This window comes from Pan troglodytes, chromosome 10, assembly GCF_028858775.2.
Source record: "Pan troglodytes isolate AG18354 chromosome 10, NHGRI_mPanTro3-v2.0_pri, whole genome shotgun sequence".
Classification (NCBI taxonomy): Eukaryota; Metazoa; Chordata; class Mammalia; order Primates; family Hominidae; genus Pan; species Pan troglodytes.
In genome coordinates, this window is record NC_072408.2 from 79,249,003 (window position 1) to 79,275,541 (window position 26,539).

A 26,539-nucleotide genomic window follows, 5' to 3' on the forward strand; every position below is an offset into this window, starting at 1 on the left:
GAAATCAACTCAAAATGGATAAGACCTAAATGTAAGAACTGGAACTATAACACTTTTAGATGAGAACATAGGGGAAAAACTCTTGGACATTGTTGTTAACAATGATATCTTGGTGTGATGCACCAAAAGCTCAGGCCACAAAAGAAAACATAAATAAATGGGACTACATCAAACTAAAAAGCTTCTGTACAGCAAAGGAAACAACAAAATAAAATGGCAGCCTATGGATTGGGAAAAAAAGTTTGCCAGCCATATATCTGATAAGGTATTGATGTCCAAAAGATATAAAGAACATATACAACTTAATAGTAGAAAAAATAATTGAAAAATGAGCAAAAGACCAGAATAGACATGTCTCCAAAAGAGACATAAAAATAGCCAGCAGATATGTGAAAAGATGCTCAACATTGTTAGTCATCAGAGAAATGCAAATCAAAATCATGAGATACCACTGCATACCTGCTAGGATGACTATTATCAAAAAGTTAAAAGATAACCAATGTTGGAAAAGCTGTGGAGAAAAGGAAAGTCTTGTACACTTGGTAGGAATATACAGTTATTATGGAAAATAGTATGGAAGTTTCTTAAATGATTAAAAATAGAACTACCACATGACCCAGCAATCCCTCTTCTGCATACATACCCAAAGGAAATGGAATCACCGTCTTGTAAAGATATCTGTACTTCAGTGTTCACTGAAGCATTAGTCACAATAGCCAAGATATTGAAACAGCCTAAGCGTTTGTCGATGAGGAAATTTTGTGTGTAAATACACACACACACATACATTTTGTTCAAAAGAACAAAATCTTGCCATTTGTCATACCATGGATACGTCTGGGACAAATTATGCTAAGTGAATAAGCTAGACACAGAAAGAACAATATTGCGTGATTTCACTAATATGTGGAATCTGTAAAAAAAAAAAACAACCCTTAAATATATAGAGATAGAGAAGAAAGCAGTGGATACAGGTGGAGAGGTGGTCCAAAAATGGGAAGATGTAGTTAAGAGGATACAAATTAACAGTTATGTGGGATGAACAAGTCTAGAGGTCTAAGATACAATATGAGGACTATAAATAATAAAATTGTACTGTGTCTGTGATTCGTGCTAAATGAGTCGATTTTAGCTGCTCTTGCCACAAAACCAAAAAAAAAAAAAAATAGGTTAGGTGTGAGATGATGGATATGTTAATTTGCTTCACTATAGTAACTATTTTGCTATCTATCTATATCCCATGTTATGTTGTATACCTTAAATTTACACAATAATATTTATTAAAAAGAATACTTTACAATCAATTCATAGTTTAAGCAACTAAAAAAGAAATCCTCAAAAATAAATGAAAGCTAAATGACATGCATATTTTTAAAGGGTTATATGAAAGCACATGGCATATGGAGATTATTTGCAGTGATTTTTTGGGCCGTGAGAATCAGAATGAGCTGTGTAATTAGACAACCTGTTCGTAATTATTACTGTGATTGACATTATTTGAAGCACATTCACAATTGTTCCATAAGACCCAGGATTATCATAATTAATGAAAATGTGAGTGACTGATTGATAACTTCTGCTGTATCAATATTGCTATATTTTTAAGGTTCTTGAGTAAGTCTGCAGAATAATAATAATTTGGTTGTATATCATTAAGTTCATTTTGTGTTCTATCTTAGCATTTTCCCTTAGCTGCATCACATCTTGGATAAAATGAGACATGACGCATTCAGCTTGGATGTTAAAAACAAAACATGAGGCAGCTGAAGGGTTTAGTCATGGAACAGACCCACAATTTAACCCACTTTCTCTGTGTTCATCATGTCCGAGAGTATAGCAGCTCATAAAAACTGTGCAGAGGGTTATCTGGGATTATGAGAGGCACAAAATCACCTGAGATATTCTTGTAAAATATAATCGCTTTTTAAGTTTATGCACTGATTAAGGCATCTTAGAGATTTTGTAGCTTGGCATTGAATGAAATGTAGTTGATGGCCGAAAGAAATAACATATGGAACACATTATTTCAGTTACTTGTAATGCTTATGCAAAATCACAGAATAGTGTTATATCAATAAGAGATATGCCTGGAGTCTTGTGATCATGTACCGCTTTCCATAAAAGGTTATGCAAACAAACAAACTTTTCAGTAGAGTGCTTGTTTCATTGTAGGCATTAGTGGTGATTATTTTTAAAATTATTTTTCAAAAATATCTTCTGTATGTAAGTGTGTTTACACAAGATTGGCTTTAGTATAAATGGACTGTTTTAACAGGCTGCAAGAGAAAATAATTAACGTCTTGGACAAGTATATTTTACACATGAGATTTTGAAATGTTAATTTTTAAAGTGCATTGGTATATGGAAGCAACATTTATTTTCACTAGCTTTTACTTTCTCTATCAGTATGATTTAGCTGTGCATAAATTATTTACTAGTCAGCTAAATGATGGTATAATTTTTCACTGGTAAATCTAGCTAACTTTCAACTGGTAGAACTTAAAATACTTTTGGACATTATAGAACTTTATAAACAGTTGGATGACAATATAAAACTCACAAAGTAAATTTCTTTCAATGTTATAGGGAATTTGAAGTCTACATAATTTCTAATTTTCACAAATATGGCATTGTGCTATATGCTTACAAAAGATGATGATTGCAAAGTTACAGGGATACTATTTCACGTGGATTAAAATCTGATGGATATTTTCCCCCAATATATTTACTTTTTTTCAACTCTTCATCATATTTCTCTGCTTTAACCTTTGTCATGATTTGAGTAGGTAATGAAAAACAAGAAGGAGAAACACCAACTGTGCAGTGCTAATTATGTGTTTATCCTTCATTCTAGCCTTGTATAAATAAGGAGTTCAGTTTAGTAATAATTCATGTGGTATTTTGTTTAACCTAGGGACTCTTAAAAGTCTTTATCATGTTGTAGTATAGATTTCCAGAGAAGTAAAACATAAATTATATATCTTATTTGTTCTCTTTATGGTAGCTCAAGTAAACTTGAATCAGCATAGTCTTAGACACTGAAAGCATTTTAACTCATAACATTCTCTCTACTTTCTACTCCCACAGTATTTTATACTATTAATAATACTGCACCCATCACATGGCATTAATGGGCTGTATGTGTATCTGTCTTTCATACCATAATGGGAGTTGCTTAAAGGCAGAATTGTGTCTCAATTATGTTTCCTTTGCTTCTAACGGAGGACCTCTTATAGAAGAGGGAGTCAGGAAACATATGTGGAATTAGATTGCATTGTTCAAGCATTATAATTTTAGTCAGGCATTCTATTTGTTTGATTCCAAGGATTAAAAAACTTCCTTTATCTGTACCTAAGAAATTATATCCAGATATTGTGAACATTACAATCTAGAGTAGGATATTACATAAACAAATGAAAATACTGAAAAAGGAAATAACTGTATTTGGATATCTATATTTGCATCTACATACATTATAAGTCTGCCTACATTTATATTTATATCTATATTTAATGTATGCATTTTGGATTTCAAAGTAAATACATTGGTTGATCACCATTGGTTATAAAATTGAGCTAAGTTTTAAAGAAATAATTGGTGCAATGTGTTTTGATCACAAAGGTAAAGCACATATTGTGTGCCATTTGTGCACAATTATGCAATGTTGTCCTGTTTCTCTGTTTCCAGTTGCTTATCACTCTAGTCCACTTTCCCACTATTCAGAGATATTCAGAGTTATATCTCTAAATGTAGCCCTGATGATGTCACTTCCTAACACTAGCTTTCTGACTAGGCATGGAAAAATCTTGATGATTTCATTATTGCCTATCTTCCTTTTCTCATTACTAGTAATTTACTATGTTATACTCTCTGCCTTTAGCCACACACAACTCTGTAGTCCCCCAAACAAACCACACTATCTCAAGTCTGTGTGACTTTTCCCACATATTCTTTCTGTCCAGAATGCCCTTTTCTGCCATTCCTCCTAGAAAACTCACATCAGCCTTAAATATTCAATTCAAACTCTACCCTGCCTAAGGGAGAATAATTAACAGCCTTTTCGGTGTAGTCACACTACATCCTGAACCTACTTCCATTTTTACATGTAGCAAGTTGTGTTTTAACATTTGTTTTTGCCTTTGTTCTGTCCTACTTCTATAGCCTTTGCAAGTAGGATTTATGTCTTTGTATCTTTCTTATCCCAGAACCAGGCATACCATCTGAGATATAGCAGGTGCTTAAAAAATATTTGTAGAACTAATTATCTTATTTAATTTTTACAACCACATATGTTTGCAGCTGAGGATGCTGAGGTCTAAAAAGTTTGAGTAACTTGCTCAAGGTTATACAGCTAGTGAATGGCAGATATCCAGTCTGGAGGCTTCTATGTGTCTGCCTTTTATCCTAGGAATACCATAAAAGCCATTTATGTTCAGATCTATCCTTCTAGAAAATTGAGTATTTGTAGCTGCTCTGATGTAACCCATGTCTCTTTGATAATTTTTCTTCTGCTTTCTCCATGCCTATGAATACCTCACAACTACTTGAATTGGCTCAGTCTTGGCTCTTATCTTCCTTGTCTCTGGTTTGATGTATCTGACTTTCTTTGATCTTGATTTAGATTATTCTATGATTTTTTGGTCTGCTTTTTGGTTGGTTGTTTTTTTTGGTGACAAAGTCAAAGTATCTGCCTTGTATTGCTCTTCCTTAAAATTAGTCAGTCTCCCTAGGGGAACCTGCCAACATCCTTACTCTTATTTCCTATTTTGCATCCATCACCAGTGACTGTAGCTACACCAGGCATATTCTCTTTTAACCCCTCAGACTTTGACATGTTCAGGCAGAAGCCATTACAAGACATCAAGAAATATAATTTCTCAGGTGTACCTAATGCTGTGATAAGAACTATTAATAATTCCCTTCACAGATGCTACTGAATACCAATATATGAAATGCTAATATTGTAATAAATAACATTTAAGAGAGTGAATTCTTTGTGAGATTTCACTTATATATAGACTACTATTTATTGTCGAAAGATTTTTAGCACTCGCCTCTTATCTTAGACCCAGGCTTTTACTTTCAGTTGCCTATAGCACATATCTTTTTAGATATTTACCTTAATTTTCCTTGCAAAATGTCTAAAACTGGATTTTTTTTAGCATATCCTCCAAACCAAACCTTTTTCTACTTCTCCATTTCTGTCAATAGTTCCTCCCCCGTTTTTTTTTTTTTTAAAGTTTCATCAAGTCTAAAAGCTATGTAGTTATCTCTATTTCCTCTCTGTCATCTACTAAGGGAACCAAGGCATCAAAGTATCAACATTGGTTGAATTTTTTTCATTCAAAATATCTCTCAGATCCAACAGTCCTTCAGCAACACCTTGTTCTAATACATCATCACCACATCCCACTTCCTGTCTCCTGTTTACATGCATCAAATAATCCTGTGTACTGCAGATAATTTTCCTAAGACACTACTTTTATTATGCCATTACGCCTGCTACTGCCTATTTATGAAGACCAAGCTTCAACCTGATAATTGAGAATGCAGAGTGCCTTTCTTTCATGTTTCCTCTGCCAGATTTGCCCTTTTTTAGCTGTTTCCCCCATTTATCTGAGTAAACACTCATCCTTCAACAACCCACTTTAATGTCACCTCTTCTATGAAGCCTTTTCTGAACTAATTAATCATTTCATCCTCTGTGTTTTATAGCATCCATCATATTATATTACAGTTTGCTGTTTATCTGTACTTTTTTGTACTTTTTGTTCTACTGTTGAGTTACTTAAGGTTAGGGCCTAGATTTCGCTGATATATTCATTCCTCAAATGCTGCACAATATCTGGCATAGAGTGGTAATTTAATACATATGTGTTAAATGAATGAATACATAAAATAATGGCAGTGTTATTTTATATGGTATTCATTCTCAACTCTACATTTACTCACATTTTCTTTACTTTCCTGAAATGCCTTTGTACTATTCTCCAAAAATTCAAATGCAATAGATTTTTGAAAATAGTTGAATACAAAATGATATATTTGATATTACTGTAACTATTTAAATGTGGGCACATATTCAACCACTCTAGGTAGTATCTACATTGAAGTGGTGGAATTTATGGTTACTGTTGACATTGAACTTATTTTAAACAGATTTTAAAGTTCTCCATTTTGTTTTATTGTGCTGCTTTTTCAAAGTGTTAGGTCACTTATCATGGTGGCCTTAAAATATGATGTAAAATGATAAGTGCCTGTTGAATATTCACCACAAATATTTCAACACGCATGTGTACACACATACATACACATACACACCAAACTTTAAATTTCCTTCAAGAGTCAGATCAAATTTTACTTCTTCCTTTAAATGTTCCACAAATCATTCCATTTAACAGTATTTATATTAGTCTGTTCTCATGCTGCTAATAGAGACATATGTGAGACTGGGTAATTTATGAAGGAAAGAGGTTTAATTGACTCACAGTTCCACATGGCTGGAGAAGTCTCACAAACATGGCGGAAGGCGAAGGAGGAGCTGTCTTACATGGCGGCAGGCAAGTGAGCCTGTGCAGGGGAATTTCCATTTATAAAACCATCAGATCTCATGAGACTTATTTACTGTCAGGAGAACAGTTATGTAGGAAATAGCCCCCATGATTCAATTATCTCCACCTGGCACCACCCTTGACATGTGGAGATTATTATAATCGAAGGTGAGATTTGGGTGGGGACACAGAGCCAAACCAAATCAGTGTTGTTTTTCTCAAAATCCCTTTAGCACATTCAGCCTGTAAGATAAAACTATTATTTCATTCACTATGGCCTAATATTCTGTTTTATCTCTTATCTCACATTAAAGCTAGGATTTCTTTATTTTTAAACTTTCATAGTTTCAGGTAGACAGTAGGCAATTAACCAATACTTAATCTTGCTGATATTGTTGATTTTGTTGATGATGAGAGCCCCTACCAGGGCTGACAAGCTAAGATCATTTCTCATTTTATAGTGACACAGGTCTTTATAAAAAATTAGCACCTTCTCTGCTGGAAACTCTTTGCAAGTCTGTTAAATTGAGTTTGCTTCTGGCTAGAATTTTCTTTTTTCCTCCTCAATTTAAGGTATTAGCTATTCTGGGCTTTGTGGGTGTTCTCCTGCCAGGCTTTTTTCTTTGTTCCCCCTCTCTCTTAATCCATTTATGCATATAAATACTGTTGTTTTTTTCAATTACACAATATCGTTCTCTCCAACAAGGTAGACAGATAAATCGTTTGCTAATGATTTAACACTCCAAAACTTAAACACTGGTTATTGAAATTCTACTGACTAGGCAAGGTTTGTTTTTGTTTTCCTCCAGAAGCATGAGGCAGTAATATAATATATAATTCATATTTCTTTTAACAGGAAAGTTTTCTCTTTGGAATTTACTTTAGATTTTATTTTTTAAATTATATAGCCGTTTACTTTATACCATTTAAAAATTACATCTCTAGCAAACCAAGGTATGTTTAGTAAATTTTAATATTGATCAATATGTATTTATTGTTATCAAATATTAAAATTAAGGTTTAAATAAAGCATCATTTTAAGTTCACTTTACCTGGTTGTTTTAGATCAGGTACTTGAATGGCTTGTAATAGAGCAGGCAATTGCTGTTTAAATGGCTAAATATTATTTTATCTTCATAATGGAATCACACTTTTAATTCGTATTTCTTATAAACAAAAGTGTTCATTGGTCACGTTGAAGTATAATTATAATTTCATTATTTTTCCCATTAATTCTAATATCAGATAGTTTTCATCTACATTTTAAAATTGAATGAATAACAAGGTCGTATATGTGCTTAAAAATAACATTAAATTTTTTCTTTTGAAATTGATACATAATTTTTTCTTATTCTCTAAGACTATGCTATTTTTCTGAGATCTTAGTGTTGCTTTTCAGTGGACTTAAATGAACAATGTGAATATTAATGTTATTAATCTTAAAATTTTAAAGCATAAGGTCTAATTCTACTCTTTTTAATTTGTCTGGAATTAGGAAACTGGTTTGAGAAGAAATATAGTATTTATGTCATATTTGTCATTTAATTCAGTCTAAGTTTGAACTTCTCATCTGTGGCCTCTTATGGTCTGGAGAAGCCCTCTGGGACTCAAAGCGTGATTTGATTCAGTCATTACCATATAATCCTCTTGGATGGAGCAAAGACCATTGCTGTGAAGCTCTTAGAGCAAGAGAGGACTGAAGAAGTTAAATATATGGGCCATAGACTATAAAACATAATCTATTAGAAAACAAACCCTACAGTATCTAGTCGGATACCTAATTAAATAATCAATTAAACATACTAAATCATTGAGCAAATGAGTATGAAAAAAAATCTTTCTTTAAAGCCAGGTTTAAATTACCACACGCATTTATGTCCAGTCAACAATTCTTTTCTTGGCGTATTTTTTCTCCATTTCCATTTCTTTAAATCCAGGATTGGTGTACTCTCAGCTTGAAATTACAACTCACTCAGAAATAACATGCTGTTTATCTGCTGGGCTCAAAACTAGGAGACTCCAGGAGTGAGTTCAGAATTAGCTAGAGCAATTTAAGCGTTGGAGTCTTAATCTCTGTAATGATACTCCTTAGGTCACAACTATCTAGGGGCTATTTAGCCTTCTTTATATTTTGCAATTTCTTTTTTCTTACTCTCCTCCTTCAATGAAGGCAGGAGGCCAGGAAGACTACTAGCTGCCAGCATTTCTATTAACAAAAACCTAGCTGTTTCTTTAAAGCAGACTTTCTAAAACAAACAAACAAACCAAAAAACAAAAACAGAGAAGTACTTTTTCCTTAGTTTATTTTTTAACATAGCAACTTAGCTTTCACCAGAGCAAATACTAATGTCTCAACATGCAGAGAATGGAAGTCTCATGATTTTTCTATTTTCATTTCTTCATGGCAATGGATTATTAATACCTATTGATCTCTACTTTATGTCCACTATTTTGAATTCCCAAATAACACCCACCAGTATTCTAGCTTGATGTGAACAGTGCCTTTTATTACTAGTTGTGGTCTCTTGAAATTTTTTCAGAAAATAAATGTGTGTGTGTGTGTGTGTGTGTGTGTGTGTTTTGTGTGAGTGTGTGAAGGGGACAGGAAGGGAGGGAAGGACAGGGAAAAAAAAGAGCTGTTCAAATGTTACTAGAAATCATGGTATGAATAACAGAAGGTTAGTACTTCTTATATTTAACTTACCTAAAAGGTGATTTGGGACTGGAATTATAATGTTTACCCTTGTAAAATGCACAAATAAGTCTGCATCTTCTCATTGTTGTTATTGCCTGCCCATTGTCCACATTTGCTTTAGCCACTGATAAAACACAGAGTTCACTGTTTTTATCTATTTAGGGACCAATGTAGTGTCCATTGATTTTGTTTCGTGGTGTGCTTAAGTCAACCACCTTCATTTTAGAGTAACTTAAGGAGCATTTTTATTGGGTTCACTTTAGAGTTGAGTCATGCCTTGGAAGACTGATGAACATCAGCAATTAAGTGACACACATTATGTTCATGTCATCATATACATATGTCTAACTGTGAATCACCTATGATATTGCCCCGTCTGCTCTATTGCAGGAAAAGCAGAGGTTTCTGACCGATGTTCTGCATGAAGTGATGCTGCTGGACGGTTTGGCCAGTTCCCATCCAGTATCACAGGAAGTGCTGCAGGCAACAGATATTGACAGGGTGTTTGACTGGATCGCATATAAAAAGGTGGGAATAAAGAACAAAGTGCCAATTAGATATTTCATTACCGAGATAGCTAAACTAATTCATGTTAGATGTATGTATTTTTCTTTTTTTCCGGGCAGATAGACATAGACTGTGAGTTAGAAAACAGAGTCACTAGGTTCATGTCATTTTATGAGCTACAGCTTTGCTTTAAAAGTTGGCAAAATGGAGATTAATATTTGCCAAATAATGCATAGAAATATTGGAAATATTAATCAATAAATATTTGGAGACTCGATATGAAATTGCTCTACAAATGATGTTATGTAAATGTCAGTTTTTATTATTATTAATAAGAGGGCTGACCCATATAGTGACAAATTAATTTTCACCAATGCCCTTAAATACTAACTTATTTTGATGGGCTGATGCAAATGGATATAGGTAATGACATGATACATGCATCTTATAAACATTATTTAAAAGAGATTTTGAAAATTAAACATTTCCTGAATAAGCATAACAAAAGAAATTTTAAGAGACTAGACTTTCAATGGCAACAAATAATTTTGAGCCAATGACTAGATATAAAAATAAGGCAAATATGAATTTTTCCCATTGTTACTTGGATTAGGATTTTTCTTTATATCTGTATCTCTTAGTTGTTCTAATTTTAACATGATGATGTGCCTCTTAGTGTTTTACATGCACTAGCCACTTAATAATAGTTAAAATAGGATCAAAGTCTGCTGTGATTTTTAGTGTAGGTTAAATTGCATTTGTTGGAATTTCTATGTACTTTTTTTTTCTTTTGAGATGGAGTCTCACTCTGTCGCCAGGCTGGAGTGCAGTGATGCCATCTTGGCTCACTGCAACCTTCACCTCCCGGGTTCAAGTGATTCTCCTGCCTCAGCCTCCTGAGTAGCTGGGACTGCAGGCATGTTCCACTATGCCTGGCTAATTTCTGTATTTTTAGTAGAGACAGGGTTTCACCATGTTGGCCAGGCTGGTCTCAAACTCCTGTTCTCAAGTAATCCACCCGCCTCTGCCTCCCAAAGTGCTGGGATTACAGGTTTGAGCCATGGCACCCAGCCTGGAATACTATTCTTGATACTCTGTGAGGGATAAAAAGATATCATGAATAACCGCATGGAAATAACTAGGAAGTTAGAAGTTATCCCCTGAAGCATTTATTGTAGTGAACACGCAAAAAATATTTTGGTTGGGTCCTGTTAGTCCTCCAACTTTGTTCTTTTTTTTTTTTTTAAGTTTCTTTGGTCCTTTGCATATGAGTTTAAGAATGAGTTTGTAAACTCCTACAAAGATTATACTGGAATTGCAGGAAATGTGCATTATGTTTATAAAACAATTTGGGAGAGTTGACATCTTAGCAATATTGACTGACCCATGAATACAGTATGCCTCCAGTTCCTTTAGGTCCCCTTTATTTCTATCAATGATGTAGTTCTCAGTGAATACATTTTTCACATTTTTTTTCAGATTTATCCCTAAGTATTTTACATTTCTGGGCTATTGTAAATAGTATTATTTTGAAATTTCATTTCTAATTTTTGTGTTGCTGTACATAGAATGCAATTCATTTTTGCATATTTTTCTGGTACAATGTTAAATAGAAGTGGTGAGAGCAAACCCTTGTGCTGTTCCTAATTTTAGAAGCAATACCTTCAGTCTTTATCCATTAGGTATGATGTCTCTAAATATTTATAAATGCCTTTTATCAGGTTGAAGATGTTGCATGCTATTTTGCCATTGCTAAAAGTTTTAATCAGAAATGGATGTTGACTCAATTCAATGCTTTTCTCCAGAATCTATCAAGATGGTTATATATTTTTTTGTTTTTTAGTTTGTTAATATGGTGAATTATAATGATTAATTTTTTAATGTTAGACTATCTTTGCATTCCTGAGACAAATGTCATTTAGTCATAATATATTATCCTTTTTATAAATTGTTGGATTCAATTTGCTAAAAAAATGTTTAGAAATTTTGCATCTGGGCTAATGAGGGATATTAGTGTGTAATTTTCTTTCTTGTAACGTCTTTCACCTTGTTGTCACTATAGTGCTAGCATCATGCAATGGAAACTATTATCTTTTTCAACTTTCTGGGAGAATTTGTATAAAATTTATATTATGTCTTTCTTGAATGTTTGTTAGAATTTACCAGTATAGCAGTAGGGACCTGAAATTTTCTTCCTGGGAAGGTTTTTAACTAATGATTTAATTTTGTTAATATATGGTGGGTTATTTATTTATCTTAATGCGAGCATTGGTAGTTTCTTTCTCACGCACTTCACCCATTTCATCTAAAATGTTTACTTTATTGGCATAAAGTTTTACAGGATATATTCTCTTATTATCCCTTTAATAACTGCAGCATCTCTAATCATATAACCTCTTTCATTCCAGATATTGGTAATTTGTGTATTATTCCTTTTTTTGTGATTTGTCTAGCTGGACATTTATGAATTTTATTGATCTCAAAAAGCATCTTTTGTTGTAATTGATTTTCTCTCTTGTTTTCTATTTCATAGATATCCTCTCTAATCAATATTTCCTTTTTCTACCTACTTTGAATTTAAATTCTTCTTTGCTCTACTTTCCTAAGGTAGAAGCTGAGGTCATTAACTTGAGACCTTTCTTCTGTTCCATTTTAAGCCTTTATTCAGTAAATTTTTTCGTAAGTGTACAACCTAGGAAATCTCCCAAATTTTGATATGTTGAAGTTTCATTTTCATTCACTTTAAGATATTTGCTAATTATCCATTTCGTTTGTTAATTGCCTCATGTCTTGTTCAGAGTATATTATTTAGATTACAAATATTAGAAGATTTTTTCCAGAAAATTTTCTGTTATTCATTTCTTATTTAATTTTATTGTGGTCAGTGAATATACTCTGTATGACTTGAATCTTCCTAGATTTATTATGGTTTATTTTATGGCCCATAAGTTGATATGTGTTGGTAAATGTACTGTATCCACTTCAAAAGAATATGTATTCCACTAGTGTTAGCTAGAGTGTTCTATAAATGCCAGTTAGGTGAGGTTGGTTGATAGAGTTGTTCGAGTGTTCTGTATCCTTATTGATTTTCTGTCCACTTATTCATCATGCTTTCTTGATGGGCCTTCATTGTGTGGATTCACTCACGTAGTACCAAATCAAACATCTAAAACTGTGGAGAAAAATAGTGACCCAGTTATCTGCTGGCATATCCGAAAAATAATTTTCAAATGTGAATATGGAGAAATGAGGGTTAAAACATTGAGGCTGAAATTTCAGGGACTTCATTTTCATAATCTCAGCATCAGGCCTTTATGTAAATTCAGTTTCTTAGCCTTGTTCTTTGATTTGGCTTCACTCAGTTTCTTCCTATAAGAAAACTAGTATGTGCATAATGAGTAATAACCAATTACTTTGTAAGTGGAACAAAGGTAAACTATGTTGGGTTTTGTAGGTTAAACCACATCATTCTGGGATGTACGACAGGTAATATAGATGATTCTGGAGACATAAATAATAACTGCTAACATTTATTACATGGATACTCTGTACTAGTCACCGAACTAAGATTTTTACATTTATTATATAATTTAATTCTTATAAGAATCTGATGGGGTTGTTATGATCATAATCCTCGCTTTAAAGGTAAGTATGTTGAGTTATGGTAAATTCAAGGATATGTTTCCCAGAAAATCAGGTTCCAGAGCCAGTATTCTTAATTATTTTCATATTTGATTAACAAGTTTGGCTGGAACATTTATTCCAAAATCATTTGATAAGCCTGTGCTTATGTTCTAGGCACTGTGTGCTGAGTAGAAGAGATATAACAATCAATAATACACAAAGGAGAGAAAACATATAAATAAACCAGTGGAGTAACATATGAGTGTTATCCAGCAATATTTCCATATTAAATGTTGACACCTACCTGAAGTCATCTTAAGCCATTTATTCAATCTTGTTGACTAAATAATGGGTAAATTTGATATGTAGTATTAACTTTCAGAATAGTTGAATTACGTATTTACAATATCATCAGAAATCTACCTTTCTTCAGTTTATTGAATCTCTTTCTCTCTATCTGACTTAATTTCTAGATGATCCTTAAGATGTGCTAAGACTCATCTCATACGGGCCTCAATCTTGTGACCCTAATGAGCTCAGAGAAAGAGTAAATTGACTCCCATCCGAATCGAAGCTATATCTGTTTCCCCAAAGGGCTATGATTTGTTTTGATTAGGAAATAGATTATTACTGGCCAATCCTTGCGTCCACAGGGATGGAGTATTCTGACTGGTCAGTGAAGGTCATGAGCTCATCCTCTGTGATGTGAGACAAAAGTCCCATAGTGGGTAGGCCCCCTGGGATCACTCAAAGTAGAGGAGGAGCAATTTCTGAAAGAAAATGATCAGTAGAAAAAAGTAATGGATGCCACCTCAGAATCTAAGGAGTTATGATAGAAATATGTACAAGATACAGTCACGAGACAGGGGAGTAGAGGGGAACTGTAAAAAAACAAGAAAATCATTCTTTAGAGGAAGCTCAGAAAAGAAAACTGGTGATTAAGTGGAACATCAAAGAGTTAAACATGATCATAGCAGAATGTGAATTCTGGGTAGCAGATAGGCTGGAAGAATAAGCTGGATACGAACTTGGAAGACATTTCCTTTCTCACTAAGAAATTTTTTTTTTTTTTTTTTTGAGACAGAGTCTCACTCTGTCGCTCAGGCTGGAGTGCAGTGGCATGATCTCAGCTCACTGTAACCTCTGCCTCCCGGGTTCAAGTGATTCTTCTGCCTCAGCCTCCTGAGCAGCTAGGACTATGGGTGCCCACCACCACGACTGGCTAATTTTTGTATTTTTAGTAGAGACGAGGTTTCACCATATTGGCCAGGCTGGTCTTGAACTCCTGACCTCATGATCTGCCTGCCTCAGCCTCCCAAAGTGCTGGGATTACAGGCGTGAGCCACTGCTCCCAGACAGAAATTTGTATTTTATCCAACAGGTCAGATAGAACCAAGAAGAGTTTAAAGCAGAGGAGTCAGATAATTAAAATTGCATTCTAAAAAGAATATTCCTGTAGATGTAGAGATGGAGTTAATATTGATAGATCTGGACAATTCAGGAAAGATTGTAGAGACTGGAGTTGTAGAATGTATCACTTATATTTTGGAATGTTGTATGTAACACAATAATTTCTCGCCACTGCTCTTCTGTGTTCTTCTCCCTAAAGATCTCTGTTACTAGTCAACATTAACCTCTGCCAACAGTCAACCCCTCATTGCATCAGTGTTTTGCTAGCTTATCATCTCTTGTAATTATTTCCTTAATAATTATTCTGATTATTCCCAGTTCTGTTTTTTGTTATTCTCCCTGAATAATAATTACAATACACTTTAAATAGCTTTTTATAAAGAAATGTATTATAACGGGACAGAAGATTATAAAAAAATAAAGGTTAGGAACCAATAGACCAGCTACTAATTTGGGATTGAATTTAAGAGCTGACTGCCTTTGAAGAAATACTGAGTAATGTTCAATATGGATAGTCCCAAGACCATTATTAAAATAATAAAAAACTCCTAAAATTGCAAGCATTTTTTTAGAGTGGGAAGAGAAAAACATGAAAACTACTCTATTTAAAAAAATTAGATCTGGTGAAATAACAAGTTTCCCATTTTAATAGTAGATTGAAAATGCTTTTATTCTTAAAGTGTAATGGAAGCAGGAAAATACTGTCCATAGACAGGAAGGACTGGAATAGATGGATTGAGACAGTCTCTTTGTTCTAAAAGCACAAAGGAAACAAGAATCAGTGACCCAATGACCTAGATGATGAAAGTGAGTGAATGCTCATTAAATTTACATATGATGCCAAGGTGGAGAGGGTTGCTACAAGCTTGGAAGAGAAGAACAGGGTTCAAAATAACTTCAATTTTAAAGGGGATCCTTTACAAGCAGGAACACTTTTTCAGCAATTCTTATGTCGTGGTTAGTATATCTGTACACCAAACAAAATTACATAGAATAAAAGGTAAGAGAATTAGCAAGTGAAAAAATCTTCAAGGGATCATTGGGGACACAAATTTTTTAAAAAGTGATTGTGGTAGAAATTTAACTTGCTGTGCTTTGCCAATATATTCCACACCTTATATTTGAAAATCCTTTGACCAACAGAAGTCAACATGTGAAATTTCTATCATCTTTAGAAATGAATAGGAAAGGCCAATCATCCATTTGTATCTATCACCCCTTGTAATACCAGGCTCCCCATCCACAACATCATGTCAGTCAGATGATGATTAATGCACAGAGAGAGCACTATTAACGCTACACACAGTATGCCTTATTTCTGCAAGGGGGAAAAAAAAGATGATGCCTTTCTTCAACAATGCAACCCAGCCGGGCATGATGGCTCATGCCTGTAATCCCAGCACTTTGAGAGGCTGAGGTGGGAGGACTGCTTGAGCCCAGGAGTTCAACTCAAGTCTGGTGAACATAGTGAGACTCTGTCTCTACAAAACATTCAAAAATTTTTTTTAAATTAGCTAGGCATCATGGTGCATGTCTCTAGTTCCAGCTATTCAGAAAGGATGGAGGAGGAATGCTTGGGTCTGGGAGTTAGAGGCTACAGTGAGCTATAATAGATCTCCTGCACTCCAGCCTGGACAAGAGAGCAAAATCCTATTTCAAACAAACAAACAAACAAACAAACAAAACAAGAAAAGAATGCAACCCAACAGAAGACATAAAACACATGAAATAAAAATAGTGATTATCCTATGAGTACTACAAAAGCATGTCTATCATTTAATGATCACTTACTATGTACAATGTATTTTGTGAAATGCTTTGCATGTATTATCCCATTTATTCCTGACAGAAAACTTGGCATGCAGGCATTTTTAACTCATTTTACTGATGAGAAAACTGACACTTGGGTACTTAAGTGATTGCCACAGCATCAGATATTTAGCAAATAAACATTTCAGGATTTGATGTCAGATATATCTAAATTTGAATCCTGAGCTCTTATCTACAAAGTATTTCACAAATAAATATATTTCAAGGCAAGTTATGATACGGACCATCTCAGTGGATGGCAACTCCAAGCTCCCAGGCTACCCTTGATCCTGCCATCCAGAGACAAGGATATCTTGTCTCTGCTATCAGAGTATTTCCAGAATCTAACCTCTTCTCATCCCTGTCACTGTTGCCACCAGATAAGGTTTGAATTTGTGTCCTCAACCAAATATCATGTCAAATTATAATGCCCATTGTTGGAGAAGGGGCCTGGTGGGAGGTGATTGGATCATGGGGGCAGATTTCCCCCTTGCTGTTCTCCTGATAGTGAGTGAGTTCTCATGAGATCTGGCTGTTAAATATGTATACCACCTCACCCTACTCTCTTCTTCCTCTTGCTCAAGCCTTGTAAGATATGCCTCCTTCCTCTTTGCCTTCCACCGTGTTTGTAAGTTTCCTGAGGCCTCCCAACCCATGCTTCCTGTACAGCCTGCAAAACTGTGAGCCAATTAAGCCTCTTTTCTTTATGAACTACACAGTCTCAGGTAATTCTTTATAGCAATGTGAGAACTAATACAGAAAATTGGCACCAGGAGTGGGGCATTGCTGTAAAGATACCTGAAAATATAGAAGCAACTTTGGAACTGGATAATGGGTAGAGGTTGAAACAGTTTGGAGGGCTCAGAAGAAGACAGGAAGACGTGGGAAAGTTTGGAACTTACTAGAGACTTTTTGAATGATTTTGACCAAAATGCTGATATTGATATGAATAGAGATGGACAGGTTGATGAGTTCTCAGATGGAGATGAGGAACTTATTGTGAACTTTGAACTTGAGCGTGATGGTTTATGGTATCTGGCGGAAGAAATTTCTAAGCAACAGGTCATTCAAGATGTAGCCTGGCTGTTTCTAATAGTGTGTTCTCATATATGTGAGATGATCTGAAATTGTATGAAACTGGAACTTAAATCTAAAAGGGAAGCAGAGTGTAAAAGGTTGGAAAATTCATAGCCTGGCCATGTGATAGAAAAGAAAAACCCATTTTTGGGGAGGAATTCAAGTGGGTTGTAGAAATGTGCATAAGAAGAGCTGAATGTCAATAGCCAAGACAATGGGGAAAAATGCCTTGAAGGCATTTTAGAGATCTTTTAGCAGCTCCTCCCATCATAGGCCTGGAGACCTAGGAGGGAAGCATGGTTTCATGGGCCATGCCCATAGCCCTGCTGCTCTGTGCAGTCTTGGGACATGGCACCCTGCATTGTGGCTGCCCTAGCTCCAGCAGTGGCTAAAAGGGGCCAAGGTATAGCTTGGGTCATAGCTTCAGAGGGTGTAAGCCATAACTCTTGGTGGCTTCCATGTGGTGTTAAGCCTGTGGGTGCAAAGAGGACAAGAGTTGAGGCTGGGGAGCCTACACCTAGATTTCAGGGGATGTGTGAAAATGCCTGGGTGTCCAGGTGGAAATCTGCTGCAGGGGCAGAGCCCTCATAGAGAATCTCTATTAGGGCAGTGTGGAGGGGAAATGTGGGGTTAGAGCCCCCACACAGAATCCCCTCTGGGATATTGCCAAGTGGGGCTGTGAGAAGAGGGCCACCATCCTCCAGACCCTAGAATTGTAGATCCATTCTTGCACGTGTAGATCCACGCTTGCAGCGTGTACCTAGAAAGCCACAAACACTCAATGCCAGACCTTGAGAGCAGCCATGGGAACTGAGCCCCCAAAGCTACAGGGGCAGAGCTGCCTAAGGCCTTGGGAGCCTAACCCTTGGATTAGTGTGAGCTGGATGTAAGACATGGAGTCAAAGGAGGATATTCTGAAGTTTTAAGATTTAATCACTGCCCTGCTGGGTTTCAGACTTACATGGGGCCTGTAGTCCCTTTGTTTCAGCCAATTTCTCCCTTTTGGAATGGGAGTATTTACCCAATGCCTGTATCCCCATTATATCTTGGAAGTAACTAACTTGTTTGGATTTTATAGGCTTATAGGTGGAAGAGGTTTGCCTTGTCTCAGATGAGACTTTGGATTGTGGACTTTTGAGTTAATGCTGGAATGAGTTAAGACTTTAGGGGACTGCTGGGAAAGCATGATTGTATTTGCGATGGGAGAAGGACATGAAATCTCATTTTAAATTGCAATCCCCAGTGTTGGAGGAGGGCCTGGTGGAAGGTGATTGAATCATGGGGGTGGATTTCCCCCTTGCTCTTCTCATGACAGTGAATGAGTTCTCGTGAGATCTGGCTGTTTAAATGTGTGTAGCACCTCCCCCTGCTCTTTTCTTCCTTCTGCTCCAGCCATGTAAGATGTGCCTCCTTCCTCTTTGCCTTCTGTTATGATTGTAAGTTTCCTGAGGCCTCCACAGCCATGCTTCCTTTACAGCCTATGGAACTGTGAGCCAATTAAACCTCTTTTCTTTAAATTTTCTAAATTACCCAGTCTCAGGTAGTTCTTTATAGCAATGCGAGAATGGACTAATATACCACCCCAGTCTGAATCAGCATCATTTTGCCAGAATCATTTTCTGCAACATCTCTCTGCTTTTAATCCTGTTCTCCTACAGCCTATCTTTATCAAGCATTCAGAATGATGTTTATAAAACCTGTGTCGTATTGTGCCAGTTCTTTGCTGAAAATTCCATAATAACCCCCCCCTACACACACACACAAAATGATAATAAAAGACACAGTCTTGACCCACAAATCCCTTCCTGATCTCTACTCATTCTATTCTCCCCAGGTACTTATAGACCCCTGACTCTTATTTTATTTCTTATCTATCTGAATTCTTCTCTATTACTCTCCCTAAACTCATGGTGCTACTGTTCTACCAGCTCCCTTGTTTTCCCTGAGCTCTACCAAACTCCCTCCCACATGAGGGCCTTTGAATTGGCCTTTCTCTTTGTATGAAAAATGTTACTCCACATAGTGTCATGGTCCCAGCTTGCTCTCCTTGAAACCTTTATTTAATGTCACCTTCTCAAGAAGACCTCCCATTTAAAATGGGAACTGACACCTTCAGTCTTTTTCCCACTCATTTTTCTTATTCTGATCCTATTATGTTTACTATATTGTTTGACTTTCCACTTTCCCCCATTGAATGTGAGCTTCATAAAGGCAGAGATCTATGTCTCGGTTTATCACTAATGTATCTCCAATACCTATTGTACTGCCTGTGTGCAGTAAGCACTCTAATAAGTATTTGTTGAGTTAAATTAAAGTAAATGTCAGAAAAACAATATAAACAAAACATTCTGGTGTTTCAGAGGGAAAGATCCCATCTGTTTATAGGAATTAGGAAAAAGAGTTGGCTTTTGAAATAGGATTAAGGAGTTTCCAAGGTAATTCCATATGAATTCCAGAGGAGAAAGAAAGATTGTGTTGCCCAGTCATTTAGTTTTCTAATGGGTTTCATCACATGTGGCCTGACCCCTCAGCCCTGGACCTCATGGGACCCCCTTCTGTGAGCTCAGCTACTCTCCTGCTGTCTCTTCCCTCTCCTGCCTCAGGCACGATTAGCCTCCTGTTCTGCAAGTCTTCCTGGCTCTTATTTTTCTAAACAGGTCCTTCTTAGACTTTGCTTTCCCTACTCACAGCGAATCAGTTACATATATACTAACAAATGAATATAATAGATCACTATTTTGTGATACTCTTTAGATATTCTACAGTATCTGGTATATTACATTTATTGATTAAATATAACACCTGTGGTCATTTCTGTAAAATGGTTGGACAATAGGCTTTTAGTGTGCTATGTGATGGCAATAATAGGCGATAATAGTATCAGCTACTTTTTGCCACTGGACATCCACTTATTTAATCTCCCACACTTGTAACATATAAGGTATAAATTATTATCTTCAATTTAGTAAATAGAGGCCTAGAAAGTTTAATGATGTGCTCCAGCTCCTAAGCATCAGACATGAGATTCACATCTTGTTGTTTCTAACTCATGCTTTTCATTCTGCCAGGATTCTTGTCTATTGTGCCATTGTTTAAATAGAAAATATGATTTGGGTTTTCATTCCATGAATGAAAAAAAATGTCTTATTTAAAAGTAAGTAGCATACTAGCATGCATATAAAAAATAAAGGTTGTAAAATCTGAGAAGTATAAGCACTGGTTATGATCATCTCATAAGGAAAATGTGAACAAGCTTGGGACTGAAAAAATTAGGCAAAGGAGAAAAAGCCAGAAAAAGAAGGGAGAAAGAGAGATTGATTTTGGAACATTTGGAGATAAAGCCTATAGAAAAGGCTAAAGAACTTACATATGTCCACCCTGGAGGATAGAGGGCTAAGAGGTGACTTAATAATTGGCTCTAATATGTGAATGGTCATTATGGGAAGGCTGCTCACCACTTCTCTGTCAACATCAAGGTCAGAGTAAGATAGATGGACTTAAATTACAGGAAGAAATTTCAGTTAATATAAGAAAGAACTTCTTGACATAAAAGGCAATTAAACATTTTAATATGAAGTACTTAGGCTTGTGAAATCTTCATTCTTTGATATTCTTTAGAAATAAAATTTAAAATGTGCTCCCAAATTAACAAATTAAATTGGAGAACTACTGAAAAAATTCCTCCTGAATATTAACTTCATGTTACATAATAGTCAGATATCAAATTTACAGCTTATCAGAAATTAATTTTGTATTTGCATATTTATGTTTGTATCATTAAATTTCTTTTTGTTATAAATATAGAAGTGTGAGTGGTTTAGAAAAGAACTACTAGCTTCTTAGGTAAACAGAAAAAATTTAAAAATAATTCCCATCTGTCTCTGAGTGGTCGGTCTACTGATACCTATTAAACATCATCAAAATAATTTCTAGATGTATTTTTGTTATTCTTTTTCTTTGTTACCGGACTTTGCTTTTGAAGCTAAATCAACATTATACTGGACCAGCAGCAATTTTAAGTCATTCTGTAAAGAAAATGCCTATTTGCCTTCATAAAGAAAATGTACATGGTGGGAGGAGATAGTTTTATTGATATTTTTGTGATAAATGCCTTTACCACTTACTGGTAAATTATTAATTTGTGCATTTTGCTGATGGAGGCAAGTTTTCCTTTGCACACATATTTCACCGATTCATCATCATTTAATGGTTTCTTTTTATTTTTTCCTGTGCGAACCTTAACACTTAAAACAGCTTGTTTTCATTCTAGAAACTTGCACTTCTCCCCATTATATGTCCATCTCTGATTTGGCATTTACTTGGTGAGACTGAAAGAAAAAGTCTGTATTTAATAAAAATAGGTAGCAGGTTATTGAATAGAGTAAGGAATAGATTAATCCTATTCAAAGGATTCTTGTTATCCTCTCCTGTCCCTCTTTGTGTCACATTGTATTGTTGTTAACTAATGGTTTAGATACCTACTTTTGAATTCCTCTGTTGCACACAGTTTCTGTCTTTTTTACTTTGCTGAAAAGCTTAAGAAGGTGCAATGTTGGTTTTGACTCTATTCTTCTGCTTTCTTACGCTGGCTTTGTGAGAGCCAAAGTGGTGATCTCATGATATGAGAAGCTTACGGGTCAGAGCCATGTAACCCTTAGCTTGCAAAACTTGGCTGTAGTGAGATTCTGCTTTCACGGCTTTCAGAAATACTTCTACAGCTACAGTTGTTCTTGTCTTCTGCTTATGCAAAAAGCTTAGTTCTAATGACTTTTGCAGTGGGTTTATTTATGCTAGACTTCATCAGTAGTCATAATGAAAAATAAAAAGTATTACAGTTAGTATAAATGGAATATATAATATATAATTATAATTATATAATATATAATAATATATTATATAATTATAATTATATAATAATATATTATATAATAATAATTATATATAATAATATAATTATATATTCATATATAATCATATATAATATAATATATAATCATATATATAAAATTATATATATAATCATATATAATATATTATCATATATAATCATATATAATATAATATATAATATAAATGGTAATATAGATTTTTTATAGATTTTTCAGATTGACAGAATTCTATAGTACTTAAGAATAAATTAAGATGTAAAGGATAAATAAGTAGGCAACTATAATCAAGGGTTGACATTTTGATAAATGAGAAGTATACAGGAAGGAAAAGGAGAATAGGAATAAAAATTCCTATTTACAGAAAGAACACTTGGAGAAAATTCAGAATAAACATATTTAGAATATAAGTAGTGTTTGTACATCTAACAATATTGAAGGAGGTTGAACTGAATTGATCTTTCCTATGGAATAATTGTGAATGAATTGTGTTTTGGCATTTGAGGAATGACTTTTAATCAGCATAACCACACACCAATTTTTAATCAACCACATATGGTATGTTAATAAAATATAAACATCTTCAAAAGCCCTATACAGTTACCAATGTTACACATCATGTTCAGAAGCATTAGTACACAGTTGTTTTTACCATTGAGGTCACCTTTTATCACTATTTCCTTTTCGTGTGGACCTAAATATTATCTCAGTTCATTATAAAAATTGTATTTTTGAAATATTTAAGAATTCAGGGCTTTGTTAATTAAAGACATATATAAACCTCAATCAGAGTTTCAGCTTCAAACAGGTGAAACTATGTTGCTCCACAGGGCAGATACAACACTAGTCGAACAACAAAGACACCCTTTCTCTTTGGCCCAAGTATTATTTTCTCAGGTAAATATGTTATTTCCTTGGAAATGATGAAATTGTTTCTTTGGACATACTCTCCCAGATGTTTTTATGGATTCTTTCGTGGGAGGCTAAGGACCATTTGATGACCTACTGAGAAAATTATCTAGAGACTACATGTTGTCTATATTTATTGTCATTCATGCTGTTGCATATTTCCTAGGAGAACCAAAATCAAGTTGTTGATTTCTCTGCTTTTAAAAGTAGAATGTCTTTCAGCTTTTTCTGAGTTAATTTTGAATCAGTATTAGGAGGCTTAACTGTGATTTCATACAACATACTGTTACCTTGAAGACACAGAGATTTTTTTTTAAAAGTACAAAATCTGGCTTTTGTCTTAAAGGCATTTTCCCAAGCAGGAGAATTTAAGCACGATTTTTAAGGTTTCACAGAGGTAAGAAAATAAGACAAAGCCAAAGGTGAGAAGTTTAATGGGAGGCCTCCCATAAAGCCAGGACCTTAAAGAGTTACACCTTAGCACACAGATGAACTAGAAATAAACCTATCCCCATCCTCAGGGGACTACAAAGAAATTACTTGTTCCAAACTTTGGCAGCAAGTAAAAACGGAAAGAAAATTTCTCCTGAAAATTTGCAACTACAAGCAACCTTTGACTGGCATCGGATCTCAGATGAAAACCATCTTGGTACACTGTGAACCTCAGGCCAGGATTTAATTTAAAATGGCTGGTCCTGGACTAGAAGGTATCCCCAGACACCATACAGACACTAAAACATATCCTTTCTAGAAAAGCCCAACTTCATATCTCATCGCAAAAGATTTCCACAGATAAATCTCAAGGAAAAAAACCAATTTACAGTCAAAAATCACCAGTCACATGAAGAAACAAGTTTCCACGAATATGAGACAGCAGAAACAATTAAGAGAAGAATCATTTGTGCATATGACTAAGACACTGGATGAATGACTTAGAGCATAAAATAATATATTAATAAATTTGAGGAAATAAAAAGAGACATTATAAGCAAAATGTAAGCAGACATAAAGAACAGTGAGAATTCTTAGAAATGAAAATGCAATAACTTAAGAATATAGTAAATATGACAGATAAGTTCATCACAGATTAAAAAAGAGCTAAAGAGAGAATTATAAACTAAATGATAGAAGTGAAGATACTGTGTATTCAAGAGTTATGCAGAAGACATAAAGATGTATAGAAAAGGCAGTGAGAATTGCTAACACATGGATTCAAGCCTTAACTTCACTTTTTCTTTTTTTTTAAAATTTATTATTATTATACTTTAACTTTTAGGGTATATGTGCACAATGTGCAGGTTAGTTACATATGTATACATGTGACATGCTGGTGCGCTGCACCCACTAACTCGTCATCTAGCATTAGGTATATCTCCTAATGCTATCCCTCCCCCCTCCCCCCACCCCACAACAGACCCCAGAGTGTGATGTTCCCCTTCCTGTGTCCATGTGTTCTCATTGTTCAATTCCCACCTATGAGTGAGAACATGCGGTGTTTGGTTTTTTGTTCTTGTGATAGTTTACTGAGAAGATGATTTCCAATTTCATCCATGTCCCTACAAAGGACATGAACTCATCATTTTTTATGGCTGCATAGTATTCCATGGTGTATATGTGCCACATTTTCTTAATCCAGTCTATCATTGTTGGATATTTGGGTTGGTTCCAAGTCTTTGCTATTGTGAATAACATGCAATAAACATACGTGTGCATGTGTCTTTATAGCAGCATGATTTATAGTCCTTTGGGTATATACCCAGTAATGGGATGGCTGGGTCAAATGGTATTTCTAGTTCTAGATCCCTGAGGAATCGCCACACTGACTTCCACAATGGTTGAACTAGTTTACAGTCCCACCAACAGTGTAAAAGTGTTCCTATTTCTCCACATCCTCTCCAGCACCTGTTGTTTCCTGACTTTTTAATGATTGCCATTCTAACTGGTGTGAGATGGTATCTCATTGTGGTTTTGATTTGCATTTCTCTGATGGCCAGTGATGGTGAGCAGTTTTTCATGTGTTTTTTGGCTGCATAAATGTCTTTTTTTGAGAAGTGTCTGTTCATGTCCTTCGCCCACTTTTTGATGGGGTTGTTTCTTTTTTTTTTTGTAAATTTGTTTGAGTTCATTGTAGATTCTGGATATTAGCCCTATGTCAGATGAGTAGGTTGCGAAAATTTTCTCCCATTTTGTAGGTTGTCTGTTCACTCTGATGGTAGTTTCTTTTGCTGTGCAGAAGCTCTTTAGTTTAATTAGATCCCATTTGTCAATTTTGGCTTTTGTTGCCATTGCTTTTGGTGTTTTAGACATGAAGTGCTTACCCATGCCTATGTCCTGAATGGTAATGCCTAGGTTTTCTTCTAGGGTTTTTATGGTTTTAGATCTAATGTGTAAGTCTTTAATCCATCTTGAATTGATTTTTGTATAAGGTGTAAGGAAGGGATCCAGTTTCAGCTTTCTACATATGGCTAGCCAGTTTTCCCAGCACCATTTATTAAGTAGGGAATCCTTTCCCCATTGCTTGTTTTTGTCAGGTTTGTCAAAGATCAGATAGTTGTAGATATGTGGCGCTATTTCTGAGGGCTCTGCTCTGTTCCGTTCCATTGATCTATATCTCTGTTTTGGTACCAGTACCATGCTGTTTTGGTTACTGTAGCCTTGTAGTATAGTTTGAAGTCAGGTAGCATGATGCCTCCAGCTTTGTTCTTTTGGCTTAGGATTGACTTGGCAATGCGGGCTCTTTTTTGGTTCCATATGAACTTTAAAGTAGGTTTTTCCAATTCTGTGAAGAAAGTCGTTGGTAGCTTGATGGGGATGGCATTGAATCTATAAATTACCTTGGGCAGTATGTCCATTTTCACGATATTGATTCTTGCTGCCCCTGAGCATGGAACGTTCTTCCATTTGTTTGTATCCTCTTTTATTTCATTGAGCAGTGGTTTGTAGTTCTCCTTGAAGAGGTCCTTCACATGGCTTGTAAGTTCATTTCCTAGGTATTTTATTCTCTTTGAAGCAATTGTGAATGGGAATTCACTCATGATTTGGCTTTCTGTTTGTCTGTTATTGGTGTATAA

General features: G+C 35.1%; 1 protein-coding gene across 3 annotated transcripts in view; it reads left to right on the top strand.

Moving 5' to 3' along the window:
- The window catches only part of TRHDE (thyrotropin releasing hormone degrading enzyme), a 393,091-nt gene that overhangs the window by 216,403 nt on the left and 150,149 nt on the right, over window positions 1-26,539 (top strand). For all 3 annotated transcript variants that reach the window (XR_010148080.1, XM_016923853.4, XM_016923855.4), the window contains exon 6: window positions 9,637-9,774. Coding sequence is in view for 2 of the 3 variants with exons in the window: in XM_016923853.4 (XP_016779342.1) it covers window positions 9,637-9,774 (138 nt within the window). In the remaining variant the exon portion in view is untranslated. The remainder of the gene's footprint in view (window positions 1-9,636; window positions 9,775-26,539) is intronic.